General features: G+C 46.9%; 1 protein-coding gene and 1 non-coding gene across 6 annotated transcripts in view; both read right to left on the reverse strand.

Annotated features, from left to right (window-relative positions):
- Window positions 1-238: 238 nt before the first annotated feature.
- Window positions 239-27,086, reverse strand: part of AKAP8L (A-kinase anchoring protein 8 like) — a 42,098-nt gene continuing 15,250 nt past the window's right edge. For 2 of the 5 annotated variants that reach the window (XM_053584397.1, XM_053584400.1), the window contains exons 3-15: window positions 26,207-26,239; window positions 25,718-25,958; window positions 25,417-25,551; window positions 23,217-23,670; window positions 23,024-23,120; window positions 22,882-22,943; window positions 22,463-22,526; window positions 21,492-21,600; window positions 19,895-20,036; window positions 19,701-19,806; window positions 19,338-19,468; window positions 691-786; window positions 239-609 (exon numbers count right to left, since the gene is read on the reverse strand). In XM_053584397.1, the coding sequence (XP_053440372.1) occupies window positions 307-609; window positions 691-786; window positions 19,338-19,468; window positions 19,701-19,806; window positions 19,895-20,036; window positions 21,492-21,600; window positions 22,463-22,526; window positions 22,882-22,943; window positions 23,024-23,120; window positions 23,217-23,670; window positions 25,417-25,551; window positions 25,718-25,958; window positions 26,207-26,239 (1,973 nt within the window). In that variant the 3' untranslated portion in view covers window positions 239-306. The remainder of the gene's footprint in view (window positions 610-690; window positions 787-19,337; window positions 19,469-19,700; window positions 19,807-19,894; window positions 20,037-21,491; window positions 21,601-22,462; window positions 22,527-22,881; window positions 22,944-23,023; window positions 23,121-23,216; window positions 23,671-25,416; window positions 25,552-25,717; window positions 25,959-26,206; window positions 26,240-27,086) is intronic. The other 3 variants (XM_053584398.1, XM_053584401.1, XM_053584399.1) reach the window with 3 other exon arrangements.
- Window positions 5,715-5,818, reverse strand: LOC128582739 (U6 spliceosomal RNA). Its single transcript, XR_008379185.1, has one exon. It is a non-coding gene; the product is annotated as a U6 spliceosomal RNA (small nuclear RNA).

Below are 27,086 nucleotides of genomic sequence, written 5' to 3' on the forward strand. Positions count from 1 at the left end.
ACGCACGCGTCACTACTTCCGCGAGCTACCATTAGCTGGCCTTCACGAAGAACCCGCCCCCGGGCCTCCCAGCTACCCTTTCGGGTTGCTCTGGTGCGGCGTGTGCCGCTTCTCGCAATTGTGATCTAGCCGCCTGGTCTCCAGGACCAGCCCGTGCGCAGGCGCACCCTTTCGCTGGCAAGCTCGCCCCATTGCTGTCCCCAACCTCCCGGCTTGCACATACATCAGACAAATGAGGTGGGGTGAGAACTTTTATTAAGTTCGGTTTCCAGCCTCTGCCACACGGGCTCCTGCCCCAGGCCAGAGTCAGGAGGCGCCCCCGCCGCCTTCCTCGTCGTCGTCGTCATCGGCCTCCACGTCCAGGCCCGGGATGCCGCGGATGTGGCGCTCCAGTGCCCCTCCCAGCAGGGGCACGGCATCCTCCTCCTCCGGGGGTAGCGGCGGCGGCGGCGATGTGGCCCTGGGGGCCGGCTCTGGGGGCACTGGGGGATGCACCAACGTGCCTTCTGCGCCCTCCACTCTTGCCTGCACCCCCTCGTCCAGGACACCGCCCTCCGCCTCCTCCAGCTCCTTCTCTTCCTCCGGGCTGTCGATGAAAGGGTTCTCGCCCTGAGGGGAGGAATACACTTAAAGGAGGGAAGACATACGTGATGAGGCTGGGGGCAGGGACAGCTGAGGCCTGTGTCTCACCTTCAGGTAGCGTTCCAGCTTCTTGCTGATGAGTTTGTTGTTGAGGATACTGCGGGCCACCATGAGCGAGGACTTCTTGGACTGCTCCATCATGACCTGCAGACAGGGCAGAAGCGGCTGGAGAGGCTGCTGAGGTGCCCTCCAAGCCTGCTTCCCCGCCACATCAGAAAAGGAACCCCTACATCTCTGCACTTACACCAGGGGCCTCAGCCCCGCCAGTGGATGAAAACATGACCTGATCTAATCTTTGTGCAAATGCCCAAACCTTCCGCACCATACTTACACATATACAGCAGTATTGCAGGGATTCTTATTTGCTTACATAAAAACCACAAAGAATTAACAAATCTACTAAATCTCAATGTGCAACCCACACTGAGGAGCCAAATGCCCTAATACACTAGGAGCACTTTGGGATCAACAAGAAGGAAGATGCAAAAGCAGGAATGCAAATGTCTGATGGCATATTTAAATAATACAGGTCCACTTTTTTTTTAAGAGACAGTCTCACTTTAATCGCCCTGGGTAGAGTGCTGTAACATAACGTCACAGCTCACAGCAACCTCCAACTCTTGGGCTTAGGTACTTCTCTTGCCTCAGCCTCCTGAGTAGCTGGGACTACAGGTGCCTGCCACAATGCCCAGCTATTAATATATATCCTCTTAACCCACAGGATTCCAAGGATGAAGAATCTTACATTTCTCTGCTTGGTGGATCAAATGTTTTCTTTGTTTTTATTTTGAGACAAGAGTCTAATTCTGTTGCTCCAGGCTACAGTGCCCTGGCTTCACGACTCACAGTGACCTCAAGTGATTCTCTTGCTTCAGCCTCCTGCTTAGGGAGTAGCTGAGACTACAGGCACCCAACACAAGGCCCAGCTAGTTTTTCTATTTTTAATAGAGACTGGGTCTCACTCTTGCTCAGGCTGGTCTGGAATTCCTGAGCTCAAGCAGTCTACCTGCTTCTTGTCTCCCAAAGTGCTGGGATTATAGGCCTAAGACACCACCCTGGACTGGGCCAACTGTTTAGTTTTGGAAAGCAGTTTGATAGAATGTTATCAAAAGTAAAAATAAGTCTTAGTAAGTCCTTCCCGGAACCATGCTAACTGAGTATAATGGTGAAAAGCGTAAAGCACCTACTAAGTGTTCTTTAGTGCAGTAGTAGTTAAACAAATCTTATGTTCAGAAGAACACTAGCACTCTGGGAGGTCGGGGTAGATAGATTGCGTGAGCTCGTAGGTTTGAGACCAGCCTGAGCCAGAGTGAGACCTCGCCTCTAAAAACAGCCAGGTGTTGTGGGGGGTGCCTGTAGTCCCAGCTACTTTGGAGTCTGAGGCAAGAGAATCACTTGAGCCAAAGAGTTTGAGGTTACTGTGAGCTATAACACCAGGGTACTCTACTGGGGGTAACAAAAGTGAGACTCTGTCTCAAAAACAAACAAAAAACACCACGAAACCCTTAAAATCAGACTCATCTCTCCACTGGCACAGTGAGAAAGGTATGTGATGGAAGCAAGCAGACAGTATAGTGTGGCACAGCCATTTTGGCGGGAAGGATTTATACCAACATGCTGGGTTGTTTCCTTGGTGATGGGAGTACAGGTAAATCTAACTTTCATCATTACAAAGCCATAAGCAGGGAGGCACCTGTGGCTCAGTGAGGAGGGCGCCGGCCCCATATACCAAAGGTGATGGGTTCAAACCCAGCCCCAGCCAAACTGCAACAACAAAAAAAAAACAGCCAGGCATTGTGGTGGGTGCCTGTAGTCCCAGCTTCTCGGGAGGCTGAGGCAAAAGAATAGCCTAAGCCCAGGAGTTGGAGGTTGCACTCTACTGAAGGCGACGAAGTGAGACTCTGTCTCTAAAAAAAAAACAACAAAGCCATAAGCAGAGAGGGTGATAAAGCTATTTTTGCTGAGGTGGGAGAGCCGATTGCCAGGAACACTACTAAGCCCCAACCAACTCTATTTACACGTTTAAGAAAGCCATCTCACTTGGTTCTTGATTCCCTTCTTTTACCTTCTTTTTTTTTTTTTTTGCAGTTTTTGGCCAGGGCTGGGTTTGAACCCGCCACCTCCGGCTTATGGGGTGGGCGCCCTATTCCTTTGAGCCACAGGCACTGCCCCCTTTTTTTCTAGGACTAGGGGAAAATATTAACAGACCTCATGCATGCTTATAACAAGTTAAAGACACACAATTAAGACAGTACTGCAGAGTGGCGCCTGTGGCTCAATGGGTAGGGCACTGGCCCCATATACCGAGGTTGGCGGGTTCGAACCTGGCCCCAGCCAAACTGCAACAACAAAAATAGCAGGGCTTTATGGCGGGTGCCTGTTGTCCTAGCTACTCTGGAGGCTGAGGCAAAAGAACTCCTGCCTAAGCCCAGGAGTTGGAGGTTGCTGTGAGCTGTGATGCCATCGCACTCTACTGAGGGCGATAAAGTGAGATTCTATCTCTTAAAAAAAAAAAAATAGTATTACAGACCTGTTTCTTGGCTACTTTCTCACTTGCCAAAATAGTCTCTTCTAGATGCCCAGATGGACACACTACAAATTTCTTTCAACAGACACATTTACACTGTTTCCAGATTTTGGCCATAATAACCAAACACCAGAATAAGCTTATGTATTCCCATGTAGGTGCTTTTAATTATAACTAGAGAGGTTCCCCCAAGTGAAGTGCCCAATAACTCAGCAAAAAAATTGCATGCTTCCTCCACCAGCAATGAACTGGTCCTGCCTGCCTGCCCATCAGCACTGGATGTTATCACTGTTGGGTATTTTTACTGTGGATCAAAGAGTAAAGAATGTATGCTGCCTCCCTGGCATTTCCCTGCCAACTAAGAACTCTTAAGCCTCTGATATGCAGGTGGGGCTACCTGCATAGTGTTTCTGTGAGGTCAACTCCTTTCTGGCCTCTGGGTTTCCTGACTTGCTCAGGAAGGCTTCCTTTAACCTCAGGGAAAAAAATAATCTTCTAAATATTTTAATTTAAAAATTTTTTATTTATTATAATTTTTTGCAGGACTGGGTTTGAACCTGCCACTTCCAGCATATGGGGCAGGCACCCTACTCCTTTGAGCCACAGGCGCCACCCCTAAATATTTTCAGATACTGACTTTTCTTTTTTGTTTTTTGAGACAGAGCCTCAAGCTGTTGCCCTGGGTACAGTGCTGTGGCATCACAGCTCACAGCAACCTCCAACTCCTGGGCTCAAGCGATTCTCCTGCCTCTGCCTCCCAAGTAGCTGGGACTACAGGTGCCCACCACAACGCTGGGTTATTTTTTGGTTGCAGCCGTCATTGTTCTTTGGCAGGCCCAGTCTGGATTCGAACCCGCCAGCTCAAGTGTATGTGGCTGGCGCCTTAGCTGCTTGAGCCACAGGCACAGAGCCAGATACTAACTTTTCATATTAAAATTTTCTGGAATTTAATATCCAAAATACTTGCCAACAGAAGTGTTTGGATTTTGGATTTCAGCATATTTGCACTATACGAGTTGGGCATCCCTAATCCAAAAATCCAAAACTTTTGTTAATGCTTCAATTTGGAGGATTTCGGACTTTGAATTTTCAGATGAGGGATACTCAACTTGTTCATGGTATGAGGTAGGGGAATCCAACTTTCTTTTCGAGAAATATATTAAATAAACCATTATCTTCCTACTGAACTGGCATATAAGCACTCTACAATCCGTTATTTATAAATCTGAAATCCAAAGGTTCTAGAAAACTAAAACCCTCCCCAAGAAAGTCATTTGTTGGCAAAAAATGGAAGGACATTACATTTGTATAACATTTTTACTCGACTTATAAAAGTCACTGGAAGAATTATTGATCAACAATAGGCTCTTTTCCAGATCCTGCCAGGGAGGTAGTATTTGTACTACACTGTTTTTCAGAAACACAAAAATTGGCCAGATGTGGTGGCTCACGCCTTAGTCCCAGCACTGTGGGAGGCCAAGGCGGGTGGATTGCCTGAGCTCAGAGGTTCGAGACCAGAATGAGCAGCAGTGAGCCAGAGTAAGACCCTGTCTCTACTAACATCAAAAACAGCTGGACGTCTATAATCCCAGGAAAGGGCATCACCAGAAGAAGAAGAAAATGAACAACAACAAAAAAAAAGAGTACTTCAAACGAAGAAGAATGAACAAGCAAGCTGAAATTAAAAAAATTAAAAAATAAATAAAAATTAAAAACAAAAATTAATTCATAAACATCTGGTCCTATGGTTTCAGATAAGTAATCTGTACCAATGCCATAGTATTGTAATACTATAATACTATAGTATTTAACAAATACTAAGTTCTTTTCTTTCCTTTTTTTTTTTGAGATAATGTCACCCTGAGTATAATACTGTGGTATCATCAGAGCTCAGAGCTCCTCAGTCTCTTGGGCTCAAGTGATCCTTTTGCTTCAGCCTGCTGTGTAGCTGGGACTACAAATGCCCACCACAACACCTAGCTAGGTTTTTGTTTTTTAGTAGAGATGGGGTCTCACTATGGCTTAGGCTGGTCTACAATTTGTGAACTCAGGCAAACCACCCACCTTGGCCTCCCAGAGTACTAGGATTAGAAGTGGGAACCACCTCACCTGGCCCAGAATTAGATATCTTATTGAATCATTCTTGCATTCTAGACATAAGCTCTAGTTATAATGTATTACATGTATGAATCAATAGCAAATTGATACTAATATTTTATTTAGCACTTTGTATCTTTTTTGGTTTAAATTTTAAAATTAGGCCAGGTGAGATGGCTCACACCTGTAATCCTAGCATTTGGTAGGCTGTGGCAGGTGGACTGCCTGAGCTCCCAGGTTCGAGACCAGCCTGAGCAAGAGCAAGACCCTGTCTCTAAAAATAGCCAGATGTCGTGGTGGGCAACTGTAGTCCCAACTACTCGGGAGGCAATGAACAAGCAAGAGAATTGCTGGAGCGCAAAAAAAACCCAGATTTTTTTTTTATTTTATTTTTTAACAGAAATGCAGTTTAATTGTTATTTTCATATATACACAGCAACTTAAATGAAAAAATATAGAACGCTTCACGAATTTGTGTGTCATCCTGGTGCAGGGGGCATGCTAATCTCTGTATCGTTCCAATTTTAGTATATGTCCTGCCGAAGTGAGCACAAATAAATCTTTAAATTAAAAATATTATTAATTTTAAAAAGTATATATATATACAGTTGTTTTTTTTTTGAGACAGAGTCTCAAGCTGGGGAGAGTGCCATGGCTTCACAGGTCACACCAACCTCCAATCTTGGGCTTAAGCAATTCTCTTGCCTCAGCCTCCCAAGTAGCTGGGACTAAAGGCCGGCCACAAAGCCCAGCTATTTTTGGTTGTAGTTGTCATTGTTTGGCAGACCCGGGCTGGATTCGAACCCACCAGCTCTGGTGTTATGTGGCTGGTGCCTTAACTGCTTGAGCTACAGGCACCGAGCCTACAAAAATAATTTTTAAGAGACAGGGTCTCACTCTGCTGCCCAGGCTGGATGGAGTACAGTGGCATGATCACGACTGACAGTAACCTCAAATTCTTGGGCTCAAGCCATCCTTCTGCCTCAACCTCCTGAGTAGCTTGGACTATACAGATACACATGACTATGCATGGCTAATACTTTTTTCCCTTTTTTTTGAGACAGTCTCATTTTGTCACCGTCAGTAGAGTGCTGAGGCATTGTAGCTCACAGCAAGCTCAAACTCTTGGGCTCAAGCAATTCTCTTGCCTGACCCTCCTGAGTAGCTGGGACTACAGGCATCCAGCCAAACACCCGCTATTTTTTTTATTTTTTTGAGAGAAGAGTCTCAAGCTGTCATCCTGGGTAGAATGCCATGGCATCATAGTTCACGGCAACCTCCAACTTTTGGGCTCAAGGGATCCTCTTGCCTTAGTTATTTTATTTTATTTATTTGCAGTTTTTGGCTCCAGCATATGGGGCCAGCACCCTACTCCCTTGAGTCATAGGCACCGCCTCAGTTTTTTTATTTTTAATAGAGATGGGGTCTCATTTTTGCTCAGGCTCATCTCGAACTTGTGAGCTCAATCTATCCACTTGCCTTGGCCTCCCAGAGTGCTAGGATTACAGAAGTGAGCCACCTCTCCTGGCCCTATTCTTTACTTTTCTGAAGAGACAGAGTCTTACTCTATAGTCCAGGCTTATCTAGAACTCCTGGCCCCAAATAATCTACCTCCTCCCAAAGTGTTGGGATTATCGGTTTGAGTTACCCCACCTAGGGATGAATCAAATCTAAAGTTTGAGCTCATATTATCTTTCATTTGTTGGTGTGGAACAGAGTCTCACTCTGTTGCCCAGGCAAGAGGGCCATGATGTCACTCTAGCTGACAGCAACCTAAGACTCCCAGGTTCAAGTGATCCCCTGCCTCGGCCTCCCAAGTAGCTGGCACTACAGGTGCCCACCATGACGCCTGTAATTTTTTTATTTTTAGTACAGAAGGGGTCTCACTCTTGCTTAAGTTGGTCAAAGCTCAAGCAATCTCCCCTCTGCTCGGCACCTATAGCTCAAGTGGCTAAGGCGCCAGCCACATACACCAGAGCTGGCGGGTTTGAATCCAGCCCAGGACTGCCAAACAATAATGACAACCACACCAAAAAACAGCCAGGCGTTGTGGCAGGTGCCTATAGTCCCAGCTACTTCGGAGGCTGAGGCAAGAGAATCGCTTAAGCCCAAGAGTTGGAGGTTGCTGTGAGCTATGACGCCATAGCACTCTACCCAGGGCAACAGCTTGAGGCTCTGTCTCAACAACAGCAACAAAAAAGCAATCTTCCCTCCTCAGCCTCCCAAGAGTGGTAGGATTACAAGCAGGAGCCACTGTATGTGACCCTCAACTTGCTATTATCTTTATCAGATTTTTGGGATTAAGGTGAAAAAAGCTTCCTAAATATAAGAGAGGATGGACTTCCAGCATGGCAGTCACTAACTAATCAAATAGGCAAGCACATACAATAACAAGACCCTGGGTTGGGGAGGAGTCCTTCTTTATGGACTTACCACCCAGTGAAATTTATGAAAACTGTTTTTTAAAAAACAACCATTTAAAAATACGCAGGTGGGCAGCGCCTGTGGCTCAAAGGGGTAGGGTGCCAGCCCCATATGCCGAAGGTGGTGGGTTCAAAACCAGCTCCAGCCAAAAACTGAAAAATAGCCGGCAGTTGTGGCGGGCTCCTATAGTTCCAGCTACTCAGGAGGCTGAGGCAGGAGAATCGCCTAGGCCCAGGAGTTGGAGGTTGCTGTGAGCTGTGTGACACCACAGCACTCTACCGAGGGTGATAAAATGAAAAAATATAAAAAAATAAATAAATAAAAATAAAAAAATAAAAAACAACCATTAAAAGTCTCTAGAAATGGGCGGCGCCTGTGGCTCAGTGAGTAGGGCGCCGGCCCCATATGCTGAGGGTGGCGGGTTCAAACCCAGCCTCGGCCAAACTGCAACAAAAAAAATAGCCGGGCGTTGTGGCGGGCGCCTGTAGTCCCAGCTGCTCGGGAGGCTGAGGCAAGAGAATCGCGTAAGCCCAAGAGTTAGAGGTTGCTGTGAGCCGTCTGACGCCATGGCACTCTACCAGAGGGTGGTACAGTAGACTGTCTCTACAAAAAAAAAAAAAAAAAAAAAAACTCTAGAAATGTTTCAAAGGACATAACATAAAATGAATAAACATTTGATGAGGAAAAGTTACTAAAACCCAAAAGAAAAATGAGAGTTGTGGTGTTTGAAATATGACATGTTGCTTCCCTGCTTCCTCCAGCTCAGGGTGATAGAAAGACACTTCACAAGTTCATCCAAGAAGACACGCCTGGCCCCTCTACCTAGCTCATCTAATACGGGGTGATGTTATCTTCCCAGCAAGAACAAAATGTCGTGGACATTTTTTATCCTGCCCCCAGCTACCTGATGCTGAGGCTCCTATTTTCTACCCAGCCCCAACACATGGAATGGAGGTTTGGCCTTGGGCACGGCAAGCAAAAAAATACTGGGGTCCACATAGCTTTGGCTCATTCGTGGAGTCCCATGACAGAAGACGCAAAAGCACAACTAGAGGGTGCAGCTAGCTGTACCACCATGCTTTTCTCTCCTACAGGAGCAGAATCACTCAAAAACAAGCACTCCACTATCTCCATCCTTAGAGTCTTAGCTCAGAGATTTTTGCCCATGTGAAGCCCTTATCTTCTCAAAGCAGTTTACTTCTTTGGCAAGAGTGCCAGGAACTGGAGATGAAAGGTTCTTCCAAAACAATGGAGGAGGCTGGGATTGGTGGCTCACACCTGTAATCCTAGCACTCTGGGAGGCAGAGGTGGGTAGATTGCCTGAGTTTACCGGTTTGAGACCAGCCTCAGAGCGAGACCCCATCTCTAAAAATAGCCGGGAGTTGTGGCAGGCACCCATAGTCCCAGCTACTTGGGAGACTGAGGCAAAAGAATCACTGGAGCCCAAGAGTTTGAGGTTGCTGTGAGCTATGACGCCACAGCTCTCTACTGAGGGTGACAAAGTGAGACTCTGTCTCAAACAACAGAGGATGTGGAGAAAAAAAATTAAGAGACAAATAGATTTGATAGTGATACAGGCTCAACCACAGACCAACTAAATTACCAAAGAGAACTAGTAATAAATCTCAGACAAAAACCTCAAACAGCATTCCTATAAAGGAGCCCACATTTAATTGGATCAGAATGGGTAACTATTTAGGTCCAAAGACATTGTTATAAACAACAGAGCAATCAGCCAGCATTTAGTGGTATTTAATAGATGAGTGTGTTTTAGGATCAAAGAGAGTCCTGCCAAAACCACGGTCATCCCAGGGTGATTGTACATATACCCATGCTTCCTCCAACAAGGTACAACATCAGAGCTTCACGCTGTGTGGGACAATAAAGACCTCACTGAAAAGAGGTCTCACAAAAGAATCTGGGTAGTCATTAAACAAACAGATACAAAATGGTAATTCAAATCCACACAAAGAGAACCAGAAATGAAAAACAGGAAGGTTAACAACATTATAATAATAAGAAAACCTAAATATATGTCATTGTTTTGCTTTCTTCCCTCAGTTTTTTTATAAAGCTAGTGAAATTTAGCACTGGTGGTTGCGCATCAACTTTAATGATACTAATTTTAATATGTTCTGATAACCCACTGCAATCAGACTACCCCTCAAAGACATAAAATGGGGTTAGGTGCGTAGCTCACTCCTATAAGCCTAGCATTCTGGGAGGCCAAGGTGGGTGGACTACCTGAGTTCAGGAGTTTCAAACCAGTCTGAACAAGAGCGAGATTCTATCACTAAAAAAAAAAAATAACGGGGCATTTTGGGGGGTGCCTGCTTATAGCCTCAGCTACTCGGGAGTGTGAAGCAAGAGAATTGCTTGAGACCGAAATTTGAGGTTGTGAGCTATAATGCCATGGCATTCTACGGAGGGCAGCAAAGTGAGATTATGCCTCAAAAAAAAAAAAAAAAAAAAAAAGGACGTAAAATGTTTTACACTAATAATTAAAAGATCGTGGATTTTTTTTTTTTTTTTGAGACAGAGTCTCAAGCTGTCGCTCTGGGTAGAGTGCTGTGGCATCACAGTTCACAGCAACCTCCAAATCCTGGGTTTAAGCGATTCTCTTGCCTCAGCCTCCCAAGTAGCTGGGACCACAGGCGCCCGCCACAACGTCCAGCTATTTTTTTGGTTGCAGCCGTCATTGTTGTTTGGCGGGCCCAGGCTGGATTTGAACCCACCAGCTCAGGTGTATGTGGCTGGTGCTTTAGCCACTTAAGCCACAGGCACTGAGCCAGATTTTTTTTTTTTTTTAAGAGATAGAGTTTTACTTTGTCTCCCTCAGTAAAGTACCGTGGCGTCACAGCTTACAGCAACCTCCAGCTCTTGGGCTTAGGTGATTCGCTTGTGTCAGCCTCCCAAGTAGCTGAGACCACAGGCACCCGCCATATCGCCCCGCTAATTTTTTGTTGCGGTTTGGCTGGGGCTGGGTTTGAACCAGTCACCCTCGGTATATAGGGCTGGTGCCCTACTCACTGAGCCACAGGCGCCACCCAAAAGATCATGGATTTTTAAAATATATAGATGTAATATGCGTAATAACACAAAAAACTAAGTATGCAAATTTACACAAGACCAAGTTAATCTCATTGGAAGTAAGTTGTACCTGAAGCAGATTTTGATAAGTTAGTAAATATAACAGATAAAGGCTTAGTTGGGCCCAGTGGCTCATGCCTATTATCTCAGAACTTTGGGAGGCCATGGCAGTAGGACGCTTAAGTCCAAGATTTTAAGACCAGTCTGGGCAAAGTAGCCAGACTTCATCTCTACAAAATCAGTTGTGCTTGGTGGCATGTGTCTGTATTCCAGATACCCAGGAACCTGAGAAAAAAGTGTCATTTGAGCCCAGGAGTCGGAGGTTGTAATGACTAGTAGTATTATACCAATGCAATCCGGCCTGGGCAATAGAACAAGGCCCTGTCCCACAAAAACCAGAAACAACATTAAGGAAATAACACCAAAGTACGCAGTTAAAAAACAAAACAAAAAAAGGAAATATTACACTACAAAATACTTAATGGAAAAGAAAGCAGTAAATACGGAACAGAAGAACAATCTAAACAATAACCTTCAATGTGAATGGATTAAACAATTCAATCAAATAGCAGAAAGGGGAGGTGTCCGTAGCTCAGTGGGTAGGGCACGGACCACTTTTACACCAAGACTGGCAAGTTCGAACTCGGCCCGCTAGAGCAACAATGACAATTGCAACAACAACAACAAAAATAGCTAGGCACTGTGGCAGGCAGCTGTAATCCCAGATACTTGGAAGGCTTAGGCAAGAGAATTGCTTAACCCCAAGAGTTTGAGGTTGCTGTGAGCTGTGACGTCACAGCACTCAACCCAGGGCAACATAGTAAGACTCCATCTCAAAAAAAAAAAAAGGCAGAAAGGTTAGGTGTGGTGACTCACATCTCTACCTCTTAATCCTAACACTCTGGGAGGCCAAGCCAGGAGGATCCCTTGAGCTCAGGAGTTTGAGACCAGCCTGAGCAAGAGTGAGACTATGTTCCTATGAAAATTAAAAAAATTAGACAGGTGTTGTGGTGGGCACCTATAGTCCCAGGTACTCAAGAAGCTGAAGCAAGATAATCACTTGAGGTTGCTGTTGAGCTGAGGCCATGGCACTCAAGCCCAGGGAACAGAGCAAGACTCAGTCTCAAGAAAAGAAAAACAGAAACTGCCAAACTTAGAAAAACAAGATCAAATAAACTATATGCTGTCCACAGGTGATACAGTTTAGATTCAAAGATAAATTGAAAGTAAAAGGATAGGAAAAGATAAGCAGACATCAATTGTAAGAAGGATGAACAAGCTATTCTAGTGTCAGACAAAATAGACCATAAAACAAAAAAATGATGTGCAGCGCCTATGGCTCAGTGAGTAGGACACCAGCCCCATATACCGAGGGTCCATATAATGAGGGTGGTGGGTTCAAACCTGGCCCCGGCCAAACCTCAACAAAAAAACTGCTGGGCATTGTGCTGGGTGCCTGTGGTCCCAGTTACTCAGGAGGCTGAGGCAAGAGAATCGCCTAAGCCCAAGAGCTGGAGGTTGCTGTGAGCTGTATGACACCATGGCACTCTACCAAGAGCAACAAAGTGAGACTGTCTCAAAAAAAAAAAAAACAAACTGATAGCAACATAGAAAGGGACACTTCGGCTGGGCGTGGTGGCTCACACCTGTAATCCCAGCACTTGGGAGGCCGAGGTGGGTAGATTGCCTGAGCTCACTGGTTCAAGACCAGCCTGAGCCAGAGAGAGACCTTGCCTCTAAAAATGGCCGGGTGTTGTGGTGGGTATCTGTAGTCCCAGCTACTTGGGAGGCTGAGGCAAGAGAATCACTTAAGCCCAGGAGTTTGAGGTTGCTGTGAGCCATGATACTATGGCACTCTACCGAGGACAACAAAGTGAGACTCTGTCTCAAAAAAACAAACAAAAAAAGGGGACATTTTATAATGATAAAGTAATCCATCAAGTAGATATAATAATGATAAGTATGTATGTACCTAACAACAGAGCACCAGAATACATACAAACTGACTGAAGTGAGGGAAAAAAAAAAGATAATCCAATAGTAATAGAGATTTCAGGCTGAGCACAGTGGCTCAAACTTATAATCCCAGCAATTTAGAGGCCAAGGCAGGAGTATCACTTGAAGCCAAGAGTTTGAAAGTAGCCTGAACAAGGGCGGCACCTGTGGCTCAGTGAATAGGGTGCTGGCCCCATATACCGAAGGTGGCAGGTTCAAACCCAGCCCTGGCCAAAAACTGCAAAAAAAAAAAAAGTAGCCTGAGCAACAGAGAAACCTTGCCTCTGCAAAAAAAAAAAAAAAAAATTAACTGGGCTCGGTGGCATGTGCCTGTTGTCTGAGCTACTCACAAGGCTGAGGCAAGAGGATCCTTTGGGCTAGGAGTCTGAGGTTTCAGTTAGCTATGATGACTCCACTGCACTCTAGCAGGGGTAACAGAGTTAGACTATGACTCAAAAAAAAAAAAGATAATCCCAATACCCACTTTCAATATGTATAAACAACTTGACTGAAGATCACCAAGGGAATTAAAAGCCTGAACATTGAAAACCAGGCATAAGACAGATTTATAGAATACTCCAAACAACAGCAGAATGCACATTTTTTAAAAGACAGAATCCCTCTCTTTCGCCCCAGCCTAGAGTGCTATGGCTTCAGCTTAGCTCACAGCAACATCAAATTCTTGGAGGTTCAAGCAATCCTCCTGCTTCAGCCTACAGAGTAGCTGGGATTCCAGGCAACAACCATAACACTCAGCTAATTTTTCTTTTTTTTTTTTAGAGACAGAATCTCACTGTCACCCTCAGTACAGTGCTGGGGTGTCACAGCTCACAGCAACCTCCAGCTCTTGTGCTTAAGCGATTCTCTTGCCTCACCTCCGCCTCCTCAGTAGCTGGGACTATAGGTGCCTGCCACAACGCCCGGCTATTTTTTTTTTGTTGTTGTTGTTGCAGTTTGGCTGGGTCTGGGTTTGAACCTGTCAACCTACGTAGATGGGGCTGGTGCCCTTCTCACTGAGCCACAGGCACCGCCCCTAATTTTTCCTTCTTCCCTTTGTTTTTTGAGTTTTACTATGTCACTCTCGGTTGAGTGCTGTAGCATCACAGCTCACAGTAACCTCAAACTCTTGGGCATAAATGATTCTCCTACCTCAGCCTCCCGAGTTGCTGGGACTACAGGTGCCTGCCACAACCTCCAGCTATTTATTTGCTGCAGTTACCATTGTTGTTTGGCAGGCCCAGACTGGATTCGAACCCGCCAGCGCTGGTGTACATGGCTGGTGCCCTAGCCCCTGAGCTACAAGAGCCAAGCCTCTTTCTTTCTTTTTTTTTGAGACAGTCTTTCACTTTGATGCATTGGGTAGAGTACCTTAGCAACATAGCTCATAGCAACCTCAAACTCCTGAGTTCAAGTGATCCTCTTGCCTCAGCCTGCCAAGTAGCTGGGAATATAAATGCTGGCCACAACACCCTACTAGTTTTTCTATTTTTAGTATTGACAGGGTCTCACTCTTGCTCAGGCTGGTTTTGAACTCCTAAGCTCAAGCAACTACCCACCTGGTCTCCCAAAGTGCTAGGATTACAGGCCTGAGCCATTGCACCTGGGCTATTTTTGTTTTTTGAGACAGGGTCTCACTATGTTGTCCAAGTTGGCTTCAAGCACTCCTGGACTCAAGTGATCCTTTGACTCCAGGTAAACACCTCCTCGCCTGGCTATGCCTACACTTTAAAAGAAGAACCATTCATCGTGGCACACATACATAGTTCCAGCTACTACTGAGTCTTTAGTTGACTCAAATTACTAGAATCAGATATTAAAGACAATAATCTACTAACATGATACCAGTAGAATAAAAATCAAAAACCACATGATCATCTCAATAGATGCAGAAAAAGCTTTTGACTAAATCAGTTTTTCAGGATAAAAACACTCAACAAAACAGGAATAGAAAGAAATTTCCTCAATTCAATGAAGGCTACTTATGAAAAAATCCAGAGTTAATATCATACTTAATGGTTAAAGACTGGTGCTTTCCCATGTAAGATCAAGAACAAGACAAGAACATGCATTCTCACCACTTTATTAAATACTGTACGGGAGGTGCTGGACAGGGCAATTAGATAAGAAAAAGAAATCAAAGACATCCAAATTGGAAAGAAGAAAAACTGTTTGAGATGACTGATCTTACATATAGAAAATCCTAAAAAAAACACTAAAAAATTATTAGAACTAATCAAGATTAGTTCAATTATTAAATATTATTAAAAACTATTGGTTCAGTAAGATAGTGGGACATAATACTAATATACAAGATGGAACAGTATTTTTATGCTCCAGTGGCAAGCCTGTAATCCAAGCACTTTGAAAGCCTAGGAAGGAGGATCACTGGAGGTCAGCAGTTTAAGACCAGCTTGAGCAATATAGTGAGACTGTGTCTACAAAAATTAAAAAAAAAAAAAACAACAACTCCCCCCCAAAAACAACTATTTTTTTTTTAAAACAACTATTTTTATACACATGGAAAGAATCATCCAAAAATGTTAAGAAAACAATTCCATTTGTAATAATATCAAAAATAATAAAATACTCAGGAATAAAAATTTAACAAAAATAACACAAAATTTATACTCTGAAAAACAGCACACTTACAGTTAGAAGACTTAATACTGTAAAAAAGGCAATACTCACCATATTGATATAAACATTGACCACAATTCTATCAGAATACCAGCTGGCTTCTTTGGAGAAATTGACAAGTTGATCCTAAAACTCACATGGAAACTCAGGAGACACAGAATAACCAAAACAATCTTGAAAAGGAAGAACCAAGTTCAAAGGCTTGTACTTCCTAATTTTAAATATTACAAAGCTAGAGTACCAACTGGCATAAAAACGGATATATAGAACAAGTAGATAGGATTAGAGTCTAGATATAAACCCATGTAGCTATGATCAACTGATTTTCAACAGGGTGCCAAGATCATTCAGTGAGGGAGAAAATAGTCTCTTTTCTTTTTCAAATGGTACTTGGACAATTGAATGTCCACATGCAAAAGAATGAAGTTAGATCCTTAAACCTCATACCTTAAAAAAAAAAAATTATCTAAACTCAAATGGAACAAAGACCTATCTGTAAAAGCTAAAATCATAAAACCCTTAGAAGAAAACATAAGGGTAAATCTTTGTGACGTTGGATTTGTCAATGGATTCTTAGTTATGACACCCAAAGCACAGGCAATAAAAGAAAAATAGGTAAATTGGATTTACTCAAAATTAAACTATTATGCTGCAAGGGACACATCAAGAAGGTGAAAAAGGCCCAAAGAAAGGGAAAAAACATTGCAAATCTCAAATAAGGGACTTTTATCTAAAGAAATCTAACAATCCAAAAACACAACACAATTTAAAAATGGGTAAAAAGCTTGAATAAACATTTCTCCAAAGATATACAAATGGCTAAAACAAGCCCATTAAAAATGCCATTAGTCAGTCATCAGGGAAATGCAAATGAAAATCGCAATGAGAGAACACTTCCATCCACTAGGATGGCTAGATCAAAAAGTCATATAATAAATGCTGGCGAGGATCTTAAGAAATTATTACATTCATACATTCATTGCTGGCAGAAATGTAAAATAATTCAGCCCCTTTGAAAACAGTCTGACAACGCTGCAAGAAGTTAAAAACTTGTATACATATGTTTCTATAAGCATTAGTCATAATAGCTGAAGCTGAAAACAACCCAATTCTCTAAACAGATGTCCACTCTTTACAATGGAATAATAGGCCATACAAAGGAATGAAGTTGATACAGGCTACGATGTGGATGAAACTTAAAACATGCTCATTGAAAGAAGCCAATCTGAAACTTAGTAAATGTGGAATGTAAATGTCTTAGCACAATAACTAAGAAAATGCCAGGAATAAGCCCAGGAGCTGGAGGTTGCTGTGAGCTGTGTGATGCCACGGCACTCTACCAAGGGCCATAAAGTGAGACTCTGTCTCTAAAAAAAAAAAAAAAAGAAAGAAAATGCCAGGAAGGCTATGTTAACCATTGTGATGAAAATATATCAAACGGTTTATGAAGCTAGTATATGATGCCCCATGATCATATCTATGTACACAGCTATGATTTAATAAAAAAAAAAATGTAATTATATGTAAGCACTTCTACAATAACACAAATAAAGTTAATTGATATTATTAATAAATAGTTCATCATGTTGCCCTCCAAATTCAGGTTAATCCGTGTTTTTAATCATCTATTTTCATTAAAATAAAAACACAAATTAAAAAAAAAAGAAGCCAATCACAGAAGACCACATATTTATTCTATTTATCTGAAATATCCATAACAAGCAAATACATAGAGACAGATTAATAACTGTCTAAGGCTAGGGGAAGATGGTAGGATGGGTGGGATGGTGACGAAGTTAAGAGCTAAACAATGTACATTCTTTATGAGGTGATGAAAATGTGCTACAACTGATTTTGGGGATGGCAGCAGACATCTCGATACACTAAAAACTACCAAATTGTACACCATAAATGTGTGAACTGAATGGTTATGTGAATTACAGCTCAGTAAAGCTGTTATCAAATGTAATAATAATAGGCTGGGCAAGGTGGCTCATTCCTGTAATCCGAGCACTCTGTGAGGCTGAGGTGGGTGGAATGCTTGAGCTCATGGGTTGGAGACCAGCCTGAGCAAGAGTGAGACCCTGTCTCTAAAAGTAGCTGGGCATTGTGTGTGTGTGTATGTGACTGTAGTCCCAGCTACTCAGGAGGCTATGGCAAGGAGCTCGCCTGAGCCCAAGTGTTTCAGGTTGCTGTGAGCTATGATACCATGGAATTCTACCGAGGGCTACAAAGTGAGAATCTTAAAAAGAAAAAAAAAAAAAAAAAAAAAAAGTAGCAATAATAAGGCCAGGCATGGTGGCTCACACCTGTAATCCTAGCACTTTGGGAGGCCAAGTTGGGTGGATAGCTTGAGCTCATGAGTTCGAGAACAGCGTGAGCAAAAGCGAGACTCTGCCTCTACTAAAAATAGAAAAAGAGGGCGGTGCCTGTGGCTCAGTGAGCAGGGCGCCGGCCCCATATACCGAGGGTGGCAGGTTCAAACCCAGCCCCAGGCCAAACTGCAACAAAAAAATAGCTGGGTGTTGTGGTGGGCGCCTGTAGTCCCAGCTACTCGGGAGGCTGAGGCAGGAGAATCGCCTAAGCCCAGGAGTTGGAGGTTGCTTGCGAGCCGTGTGACACCACGGCACTCTACTGAAGGGTGATAAAGTGAGACTCTGTCTCTACAAAAAAAAAAAAAAAAAATAGAAAAAGAGACTGAGGAAAGAGGATCGCTTGACCCCAAGAGGTGGAGGTTGCTGTGAGCCACGACACCACTGCACCTACCCATGGTGCTAGGCCTGAGACTGTCTCAAAAAAAAAAAAAAAAAATTTCTGCATTACAAAAAAGTAATAACAATTAGCTGGGTACAGTGGCATGCATCTGTAGTCCCAAGTACTCAGGAGGCTTCAGTGGCAAGACTAATTTTAAGTCAAGCCTAGGCAAAAAAGAAAAAAAACCAACCCATGTAGTAGTAATAATAATAATTAGAAGCACTCCATTCATTTCTACAGTCTGCATTTTTTTGGGGGGTGGGGGGGATTGTTGGGGAAGGAGGCAAGCCAGGTAGGTACCTAGAGAGAGGCTCCTATATCCTAGAATTTTAAAAAGTATAGTATTTAAACTTTTCAAATTATCTCAATAAACCAACTACTTCTAGTTGTCTTCTAAGTATCTTTCATCAACCTTCCAAACCTCTATAGTTACAAATTACAATTTTTTTTTTCATTTTTTACTTCTTTCAGGACGAATTTTGAGTTATTTTGCTATCACTCATTTCTCCTTGGATTTTCCAAAAGTTTTAATGCCTTGTGCTTTCTATCCAGTACAATTTTCTCTCTCCCGATCTCTGTGAGTTTCCAACCCAAGAATCTGAGGCTTCTATGTTGCCGCACCAACAGACATTTTCTTTATCTTTCTAGGCCTCTTGGTGGCATTTCTAAACCCTGAGTTTCCACAACCATCAACCTGGTCCCACTGTCACTACAGAGAACTGAAGTCTCTCATTCAAAACCAATTCTAATCCTTTTAGTCCCCCAGGACTAACTTCACTGCCTAAAGGAGCAAGCCCGGACTCTTCAGTGCAGCCCACATGAACCTTAAAATCAAACTGTCTTCCAGCAACACCTGCAATGCATATGTCTCTGTTTGGTTTTGAACCTAAGCTTGCGCTATTGGCCCCTATGCACATGGAGATCCCCATAGCCCATAGTGTAATGATTCTTAAGGTCCAGTCTGATGTCACCTTCTCCCAGGTAGAGTCCCACTGGCCATCCCTGACTCTGTAGCTGTACTGATTGCATTGGTCTGGAAATGTTCCTATCTACCTGCCCCTGCCTCTGCTACAATTCATCATGAATAGGCAGAAGTTACAATCACATAACCTCCCCAGAGGACTCACTCAGTCCATGCACAGGATTGAGGGAGATACCTGTGGCCACTCACCCTGCGGTTCCGATTATGATCCATGGTCTTGAGATGTTTCTGAATGATCCCAAACTGCATGGGAATGAAGAGGTCACAGGCTGCACAGTGGGCTGCCTCCACCTTCTTCACAAAATGCTCCATAGCAATTTCTGTAGGGGAATGAAGGAGGGAGTTGCTACTGGTCCCAGGTACCTAAGACAGACCCCCAAGTTTGGGAAGAGAACTAGCCCAGCTTCTCAAATCCCCCGTCCATTTCCACATGGGTCTTAAGCTATTCTCACTGACCTTCTCTGGAGAAATAGAAAGGTGTGGTGACCTGTACTGAGAACCAGAGGATAGACTGAGACCCTGCCAGGTGGGAGCAGGGTGGAACCTCCTCACCTTGAGTCAGATCCTGGTCCCTATAGATCTGTTGGATCAGACCATCAAGGTCCTCCACTGTTTTTCGGAGCTCCTCTGTCTTCTTAGTCTTGTTGGTGACATACTCCTGCCAGAGATATTGAGGTTCATATAGGCTGCCCTATGTCCCAAGGGTCCTGAAAAACTAAGAGCAGCTGTGCTGCTCTAAGGCTTACCTGCAGAAAGTCAGCTGTTTGCTTAGGGAGTTTGGTGCCTACATACTTGAAATGCTCCTTATGGAATTTGCTGTCAAGGTGGCTTGCCATCTCATCTTCATAGAAGGTCCGGTATTTGCAGAGAGAACACACAAACTGGATCCTGCCACAGGAAGGAAAAGGGGCTGAGGCTGTGAGGATTCCAGGGGACAGTGCTGCTGCCTCACCCAACCCAGATGCAGGCCCTCAAACAGGCCTTGCCCTTGGACCTCTGAAGTGTGGTCCCAGCAGAGGGACAGGCTGGGACCAGTGGGGTTGGGTAGTAGAAAGGGACAGAAAGTCTGCAGCCTGCAGTTTCTGCAACGTAGGGGACAGGGGAGGAGCTCTTCCTTCCCACAGGCAGGAGGCTGAAGCCCGAGGCAGCTGCTACTGCAACAGGCAAGGAGTCGCTGGAAAGTTGCCGGAGGGCCTCTCTACCAAGGCTGGGCAGGAGCTTGTGTACTTGGCCCAGATGGGGACCGGAAGGAAGGAAGCCCTGGCATGAGCCAGGTGGCCCTGAGGTGCAGAGTGGAGTACGCAGTCCCGAGGCAGGGCCCGAAAAGGTGCTGCATCTTCCTTCTGGGGTCTGGGGGACTCAAAGGCCCAGCCCATCCTCTGCTCAGAATGCTTGGGGGTGGTGTCGGGAGGGATGGGAGGCAAGCAGGCCTGGGCACCTGCTGCCTCATCTTCCTCTTCCAAGAAGAGACCAGTCTGAGCTGGAAGGAGAACGCCCGCCCGGCCTGCCAGAGGGCAGCCTGGAGTCACCTGGGCGAGGTGCTCTGTCTGGGCCTGGTGTCCACAGCAGAAGCCCGGGGTCTGGGGCCTAGGCTGGAACAGGCCGCCGTGGCAAGGGGCGGAGGAGGCCAGCCGCCACTGAGACCTCAGGGCGGGTCCCTACCTCTGCCGGACGTCCTTATCTGGGCCACGGGGTCAGCTTTGTCTGGAGAGCCCAGGGGCCGGGCGCCGGCGAGGCTGAGGAAGGTCCAGCAAGAGCAAGAGTCTGAGGCGGAGGAGGAGGAGGCAAGCGCCAGTGCGGGAGCCCTGAGGGCAGACAGACCCGACCAAGGGGCGTGAAGGACTCAGCCGCAGACAGGCCCGGCCTGACAGGGCCGGTGGGCAGGGCAGAGGGCAGGCCCGAGGCTGCCATAGCCCACAGGTGCTGCCATCACTCCTGGGCACGGCGGCGGCCTCTTGGCAGCTAGCTGGGACAGCACAGGCGCCTTGGACCTTGAGTCTCTGATGAGCTGGCCCCCTCCCTCAGGGGCATCGGGCCCCCAGTGCACCTCGGGACTTGCGCGCTGAGTGACCTAGCGCCGGAGCTTCTTAGCAACGGTGCCCAGCTGTGTCGGGTCTCAGGCCACAGATGCCAGCGGTCGCCAGGCGGCCACAGAGGGGAAGGGGACGAGTCAGGCCTTGGGAGCTGGGCCTGGCGGGAAGCAGGGTCCATGCACAGCTGAGCAGGTGGTGGCTCACAAGGGAGGCCAGAGGGCGGCGAGATGGCAGAGCTATAGCCCTGCTCTCCTGGCGGCAGCCCCATGCGAGGCAGAGGCAAAAGGGTGGAGGGAAGCTGGTTGGTTACCTTTCCACCATGCGGTCTCGCTGCCGCTTTTTCTGCTTATCCTGACTCTTCTTGCTGGCCTGCAACTTGCGCTTGGCCTGGTCATTGTCATCCTGGGTGGTCATGGACCCTGTGGAAATAGACAAGCACAATCACCAGCTTGGCTCTGCCAGGACAAGGCAGGCCCTGTGGCCTCTGGCTGAATCACCCGCTGTCCACTCCAGAGGGTCCATCTGAGAACAGTTGTCCAAGCAAGGCCTCTGGCCACAAACAGGTTTGGATAGGAATGGGTCTGACCTAGGCCCTAAGGAGGGAGGGCCAGGCATTGACCCCTTTGCTCTCTAGAACACCCACACTCTCTGCAGTATGGGCCAGTAGGAGGCTAGAAAGCACGGAGGGGCTGTCTTGGTGGGGACACTGGCGTATGCTCAGAGAAGCTGGACGGTGGGACGCAGGGAGGCCACTTACATGGCCCTGACCACCCCCCACCGGGCACCGCGGCAACAGTGGGCTGAGGCTGGATTTACTATTAGGTACCTGCTGACGCTCATCACTCAGGTGGGGGGACACGGACTCCCAACTGGGGCTGGAGAGGCGCTAAGGGAGAGGACACGCAAACCAGAGCCGTAAAAACTGCACCAAGGGTCCCAGCTCGGATACCAGCCACTGAGGACTCGGAACTGCATGTTACTGAGGGACCAAGGGTAAGGGGTGTGCTTGGGGTTCCCCACACTTTCGCTTGCTGCCCCCACCTGAAGGCAAAACCAACGTGCTAGGCAGGGGTCATCCACTGCCTCTGCCTAGGAAAAATGGGGGCAGAGTGGGAAGGGGGAGGAGGAGAAAGAAGAACCCCCTGCTAGCACATACTCAGCCCCACAAGAAAGGCCCCGAGCTGGGCATATACATGCCACAACTGTGCCCTCAGCCAGGTCCCTCCCATTGCAAGCACCTGGAAGAGCTACCCCAGTTCCCAGGCACCCTGGAAGACTCACCCTTCTCTGTATCCTCTCTGCCTTCTTCTCTCCCATCCTCTTTTCCCTCCTCATCCTCTCCTTCCTAACATACAATTTCAAAATCCAATTATTAAAAGGTGGAGTTTTTTATAACAGCTCTAAGTGACAAGGCAGCTATGTGCCAGGAGTCTCATATCTTTCTCCATACCCCACCTGGCACAGAGTGCCTGCTCCCCACCCCCGCCATTTTCCCACAAGAAAACCATGCCTCTGGCTAGGACCCTGTACTTTCTACCAGGTCACACTGCCTCTTTGTGCTGGTAGCTTGCGCGCACAGTGTACTATAACATAGTATTACCCGTGTGTGGCCCCTGTGGGGAACACTGCTCTGAAGCCCAGCTTGGTGGTCACAGGCCCTACCTGCACACAGGAAGTGCCCAGGGCCAGGGGCCACTTACTGCTCTGGAGCCCTTCTCTGTAGCCTCAGTGCCTTCAGCAGCTTCCCCCTCGGTGCCCTCATCTGAAAGAGGACAGGAGGCAAGCTAAGCCCTGATGTCCCATAGGGGAAAGGGGCAGTGGCCTGGTGCCACCCAGGCTCACCATTGTCTGAATCACTATTGTCTGAGCAGTCCGTCCGGGTAGCTTTGCTGTCTGGCTCGTCAGGACTGCCACTCTGCTTTCTTTTCTTCTTCTTGGTCTGGGTCAGAATGAAGAGGATGAGTCAGGTGGGTGGCTCCTGGCCCTCTGCTGCACCCCAGTCAAGGGTCAGAAAGGGAAGGCTTCCTCTACTCACCCGGAAGTCAGCTGTAGTCCAGGTCTTCCAGGTCCGCCTCATCTGCTTCATGCCATTGCCAAAGCCAAAGCCAAAGCGGGAGCCACCTGGGAAGGCGCCTCCACCTCTCATGCCCTGGAACATGCCATACTCAGGGATGATGTTCTGGGAGAAGAGGGAGGGCAACCGGGAGGCACCAGACATGCACTGGCCCCGGGCCCCCATGGGGTCTTCCCACATGCGCCCATAGCCCGAGGTTATAGGCCGGTTGCTCCGGGCATCCCGGGTCCAGCCCTGAGCCCTTGGACTGAAGGTGTCGCTGCCACGCATGCGGAACTGGTCGCGGTAGGCATCATACTGGCCCTCATAGGCCATTTCCATCTCAGGGTCAAGCTCGCCATAGTCATAGCCTGACCTGTACAGGTCACGCTCGCTCAGAACAGCCCTTGAGTCACAGGCTTCGTAGGAGTCATATCTGCAGAGGCACAAGAAAGAATCAGGTGGAGCCATCTCAAGGTTCCTCATTTCCAGGTGTCTGCTCCGACCCCTTCCACAACTCCCTGGTCCCGGGGCAAAAAGCCCAGCTCCAGCACCCACCCTGCCCTTTCCAGGAGGCTCAATGTTCAGAGATGCCAGTTAAAAGGTTCTGGCCTCTTAGGAAGAAAGAGCTCTAGAAGCAGAAAGGGCCCCTCAGATGACATCCTCATAGGGGCCCCACTGTCCCAAGCCTGAATGTAACCAAGAACCAGTTTGGTGACCTAAGACTGATAGTTGATAGGGGAAGAACAACTCCCACCATGACCCTTTTTTTTTTTTTGAGACAGAGTCTATGTTGCCCTCAGTAGAGTGCCATGGCATCACAGCTCATAGCAATCTCCAACTCTTGGGCTTAAGCGATTCTCTTGCCTCAGCCTCCCAAACAGCTGGGACTACAGGCGACCGCCACAGCGCCCGTATATATTTTTGTCATAGTTGCCATTGTCGTTTAGCAGGCCCAGGCTGGGTTCAAAACCGCCAGCCTTGGTGTATGTGGCTGGTGCCCTACCTACTGAGCTATGGGCACCGCCCCACCATGGCCCTTTTTAACATTTGTACCAACTGTGGCAGCCACAATGCTTAAGGCTGCTTCTTAGAAGGCAGGGCCCATTACCATGCCGGATGTGGGTAGTCCAGCACAATGAATGTTTGGCCAATGACACTGATAATGCCCATGAGAGACACTGCTGGTCTCAATCTACATGGCTGGAGGAACCCAAACCCTCCAAAGCCCCTCACCATCCAAAAAGAAATAAGACAAAAGGGGAAGTGTTTCCCAGGAAAGACATCAAAAGCTTGCCTAGGGGCCAGAAAAAGAGTTGTGTCCAATCTACCCTGCAGCCCAGGGCTAGATGTCAAACCTTATACACAACAGGGAAGGTAGGCCAGACCTCCTGCCCAGGAGAGAAAGGGCACTACAGACAGCCGTTTTAACTATAGTTGCAACCCATACCTGCACAGGCCTCAGAGAAACAAGGATACCTCCCTGCACCCTACTCCCCAGACCTGGGCCAAAGGAGGAAGCACCAGTTGTGGGAGCAACAGCTACTGCTCTCCTTGCCTCCAGGTTGTGGCAAGAAATTACAGTACAAGGCAAGCCCAAGTCCTCTACCCTACTCCCTCAGCTCCAAGTGTTGCAACTGTTGGCGCAGGGACACAGGGACTATGCCAGCAAGTCCCCTTGTGCCCTGCCCTCTTACTCAGTGCAGCCTTGGAGCCTCACTTGGCTCCATCAGTGCCCAGCCATGATTCTCCCTACTCTCTGGTCTCTCTCATTTGTTAACCAGAGCTCTGCTGCATACTACACCAGAGACACGTATGCCCTCTTCACTGAAGCCTCGCACTAGGGCCAATTCCAGTTTAGTTAATGGAAAATGCCCACAGCATGATGCTTTGGAGTAAGGCAGATCTGGGCACAAGGTCCAGCCTTACCACTTACTCACTGGGTGTCTTCAGGGTGTAACCTGCCTTCACTTCAGTTTCCCCATGTGCAAAATGAGGACGGCAGCAGGTCCTCACAGGGGTGCTTCTAATAGGTGCATATTTGTAAAGCACAGGAGCAGCCAGGAAGTATCCATCTCTACCCCGTCTTTTATGTGGGAATGACCCAGCCCACAGTGGTCAGTCTCAAAGGCTGGTCCCACCCTTTACACCAAAGTCAATCTGTCCTGCCCTGACACCATACAGGAGGCCGTCTTGAGAGAACTCCAAATGGATTTCCAGGAGGGAAGGGCCACTAAGCACTCTGTTCTTGATGAGCCATCCCGAGGGTACAGTGAAGTCAGCCCAATCCGGGCTTGCTTCTCCACCAAAGGTACCACTGGTTAGGGGTAGGAGAACACAGGTCAAAGAAGGAAGTGCAATGGACCCCACAGGGAGCCCCAGCAGCACCAAGCAAGGAGGGAAGAAGCAGAAAGAGGTGTGTCTGGAAAGGCAGGAGGCACCCATGCACAGCCTCTGACCTTAGTAGGCAGGTAGCCACTCACCTTTCTCCACCTGAGCCATACACGCCTCCTTGTATCATTTCTGTCTCCAAGTGTGGCACCATATCTAAGCGTTGGTTAATTCTGGATAAAACGGAATCAGCACTGGCGCTACCCAAGGCACTAGGGTTTGCGTTTGTGTCAGAGCTAGGCATTTCCCAAGAGTGTGAAGAGGCCATACCATACCCATAGCTGGTGGTGTTATCCTGACCATAGCCGTAGCCATAGCCATAGCCCTCGTAGCCTGCAGAGAAGGAGACAGAGAAACAGCCAGATGGCAGGGGCCAGAAGGGAGACAGAGACAAAGAGAGAAACACAGAGACAAAGTGGGAACCCAGGCCACCAAGGCCATTAGATGGACTCTAGTCATTCTGATAAGTATTGCCTGTAAAGGAGTTCCTAGCCCCAGGGACATCCAAAGTCCCCCCCTCCCCCAACCCTAGCCAAGGTGGACAGTAGCAGAGAAACATAACCAAGCACAGGAATACTTGCCTCTGTTTGTCCCAGAGTTCCAAGTTCCATATCCTACAAAAAGTAAAAAGGCAATTACATTCACAACTGCTTCCAATGCAAGAGCTTAATTCTGGCACAAGTTTAGACAATTATCTCTAGCACTTGACTGGTCACACCAGACTGTGCCTCAGAATCAAAAAGGCTTGAGCCTGGGAATACAATGCAAATGACCCAGGCAATTTGCTGCCCTGGTGCTTGGCCTTCTGTGGCTTTGAGCATCTGTTATTTAAGCAGCCTCCTGTTCTAAATACTCTCATCTAACAAACTTGGCTCCTATATTCCTCCCTTGAAGAGCTAGAATTAGAAGATGACGTCCTCTCCCCAAGCTAAGCACTGATCAGTTTACAGCCCCTCACATAGACTCTGTTGAACAAGATGCCTGGCAAAGTCCACAGCTACTCTAAAATCATGTTGCCCAAATCATCCAACAAAGCCATCTGGAGTGGGGAAACTGACCTTGGGCAGGTACCCACTGGGTAGCCACGTTTGGGTTAGGGTTAGCACCCCAAATGGTTGCAGTACCCCAAATGGTTGCTTTATCAGGAAGAATCAGCAAGCCTCTGAACTGCTGAGTGTGCTGTACTAAACACATCAGAGAGGGAAGGACAATCCCTAGCTTGAGAAAAGCTGCTAGCTTTAGTTTAGATTATAAACTAAATATGCTCTGGATCTGATTGCAACACATGATGATTCTTCAGAAACATAAAAGCCACTAAGAACTGCTCAAGTGCAAAGTCATATGGGAACTTGGAGTCAACCAGACACACAGTTCTTCCCCAGAAGAGTGCATGAAAACAGGCAATCACTTTCCCAGTGGTATTCTTGAGCTTGAGAATACAATGCAAGTGACCCTGGCCAC

The sequence above is a fragment of the Nycticebus coucang genome, chromosome 3 (genome assembly GCF_027406575.1).
Source record: "Nycticebus coucang isolate mNycCou1 chromosome 3, mNycCou1.pri, whole genome shotgun sequence".
Lineage (NCBI taxonomy): Eukaryota > Metazoa > Chordata > Mammalia > Primates > Lorisidae > Nycticebus > Nycticebus coucang.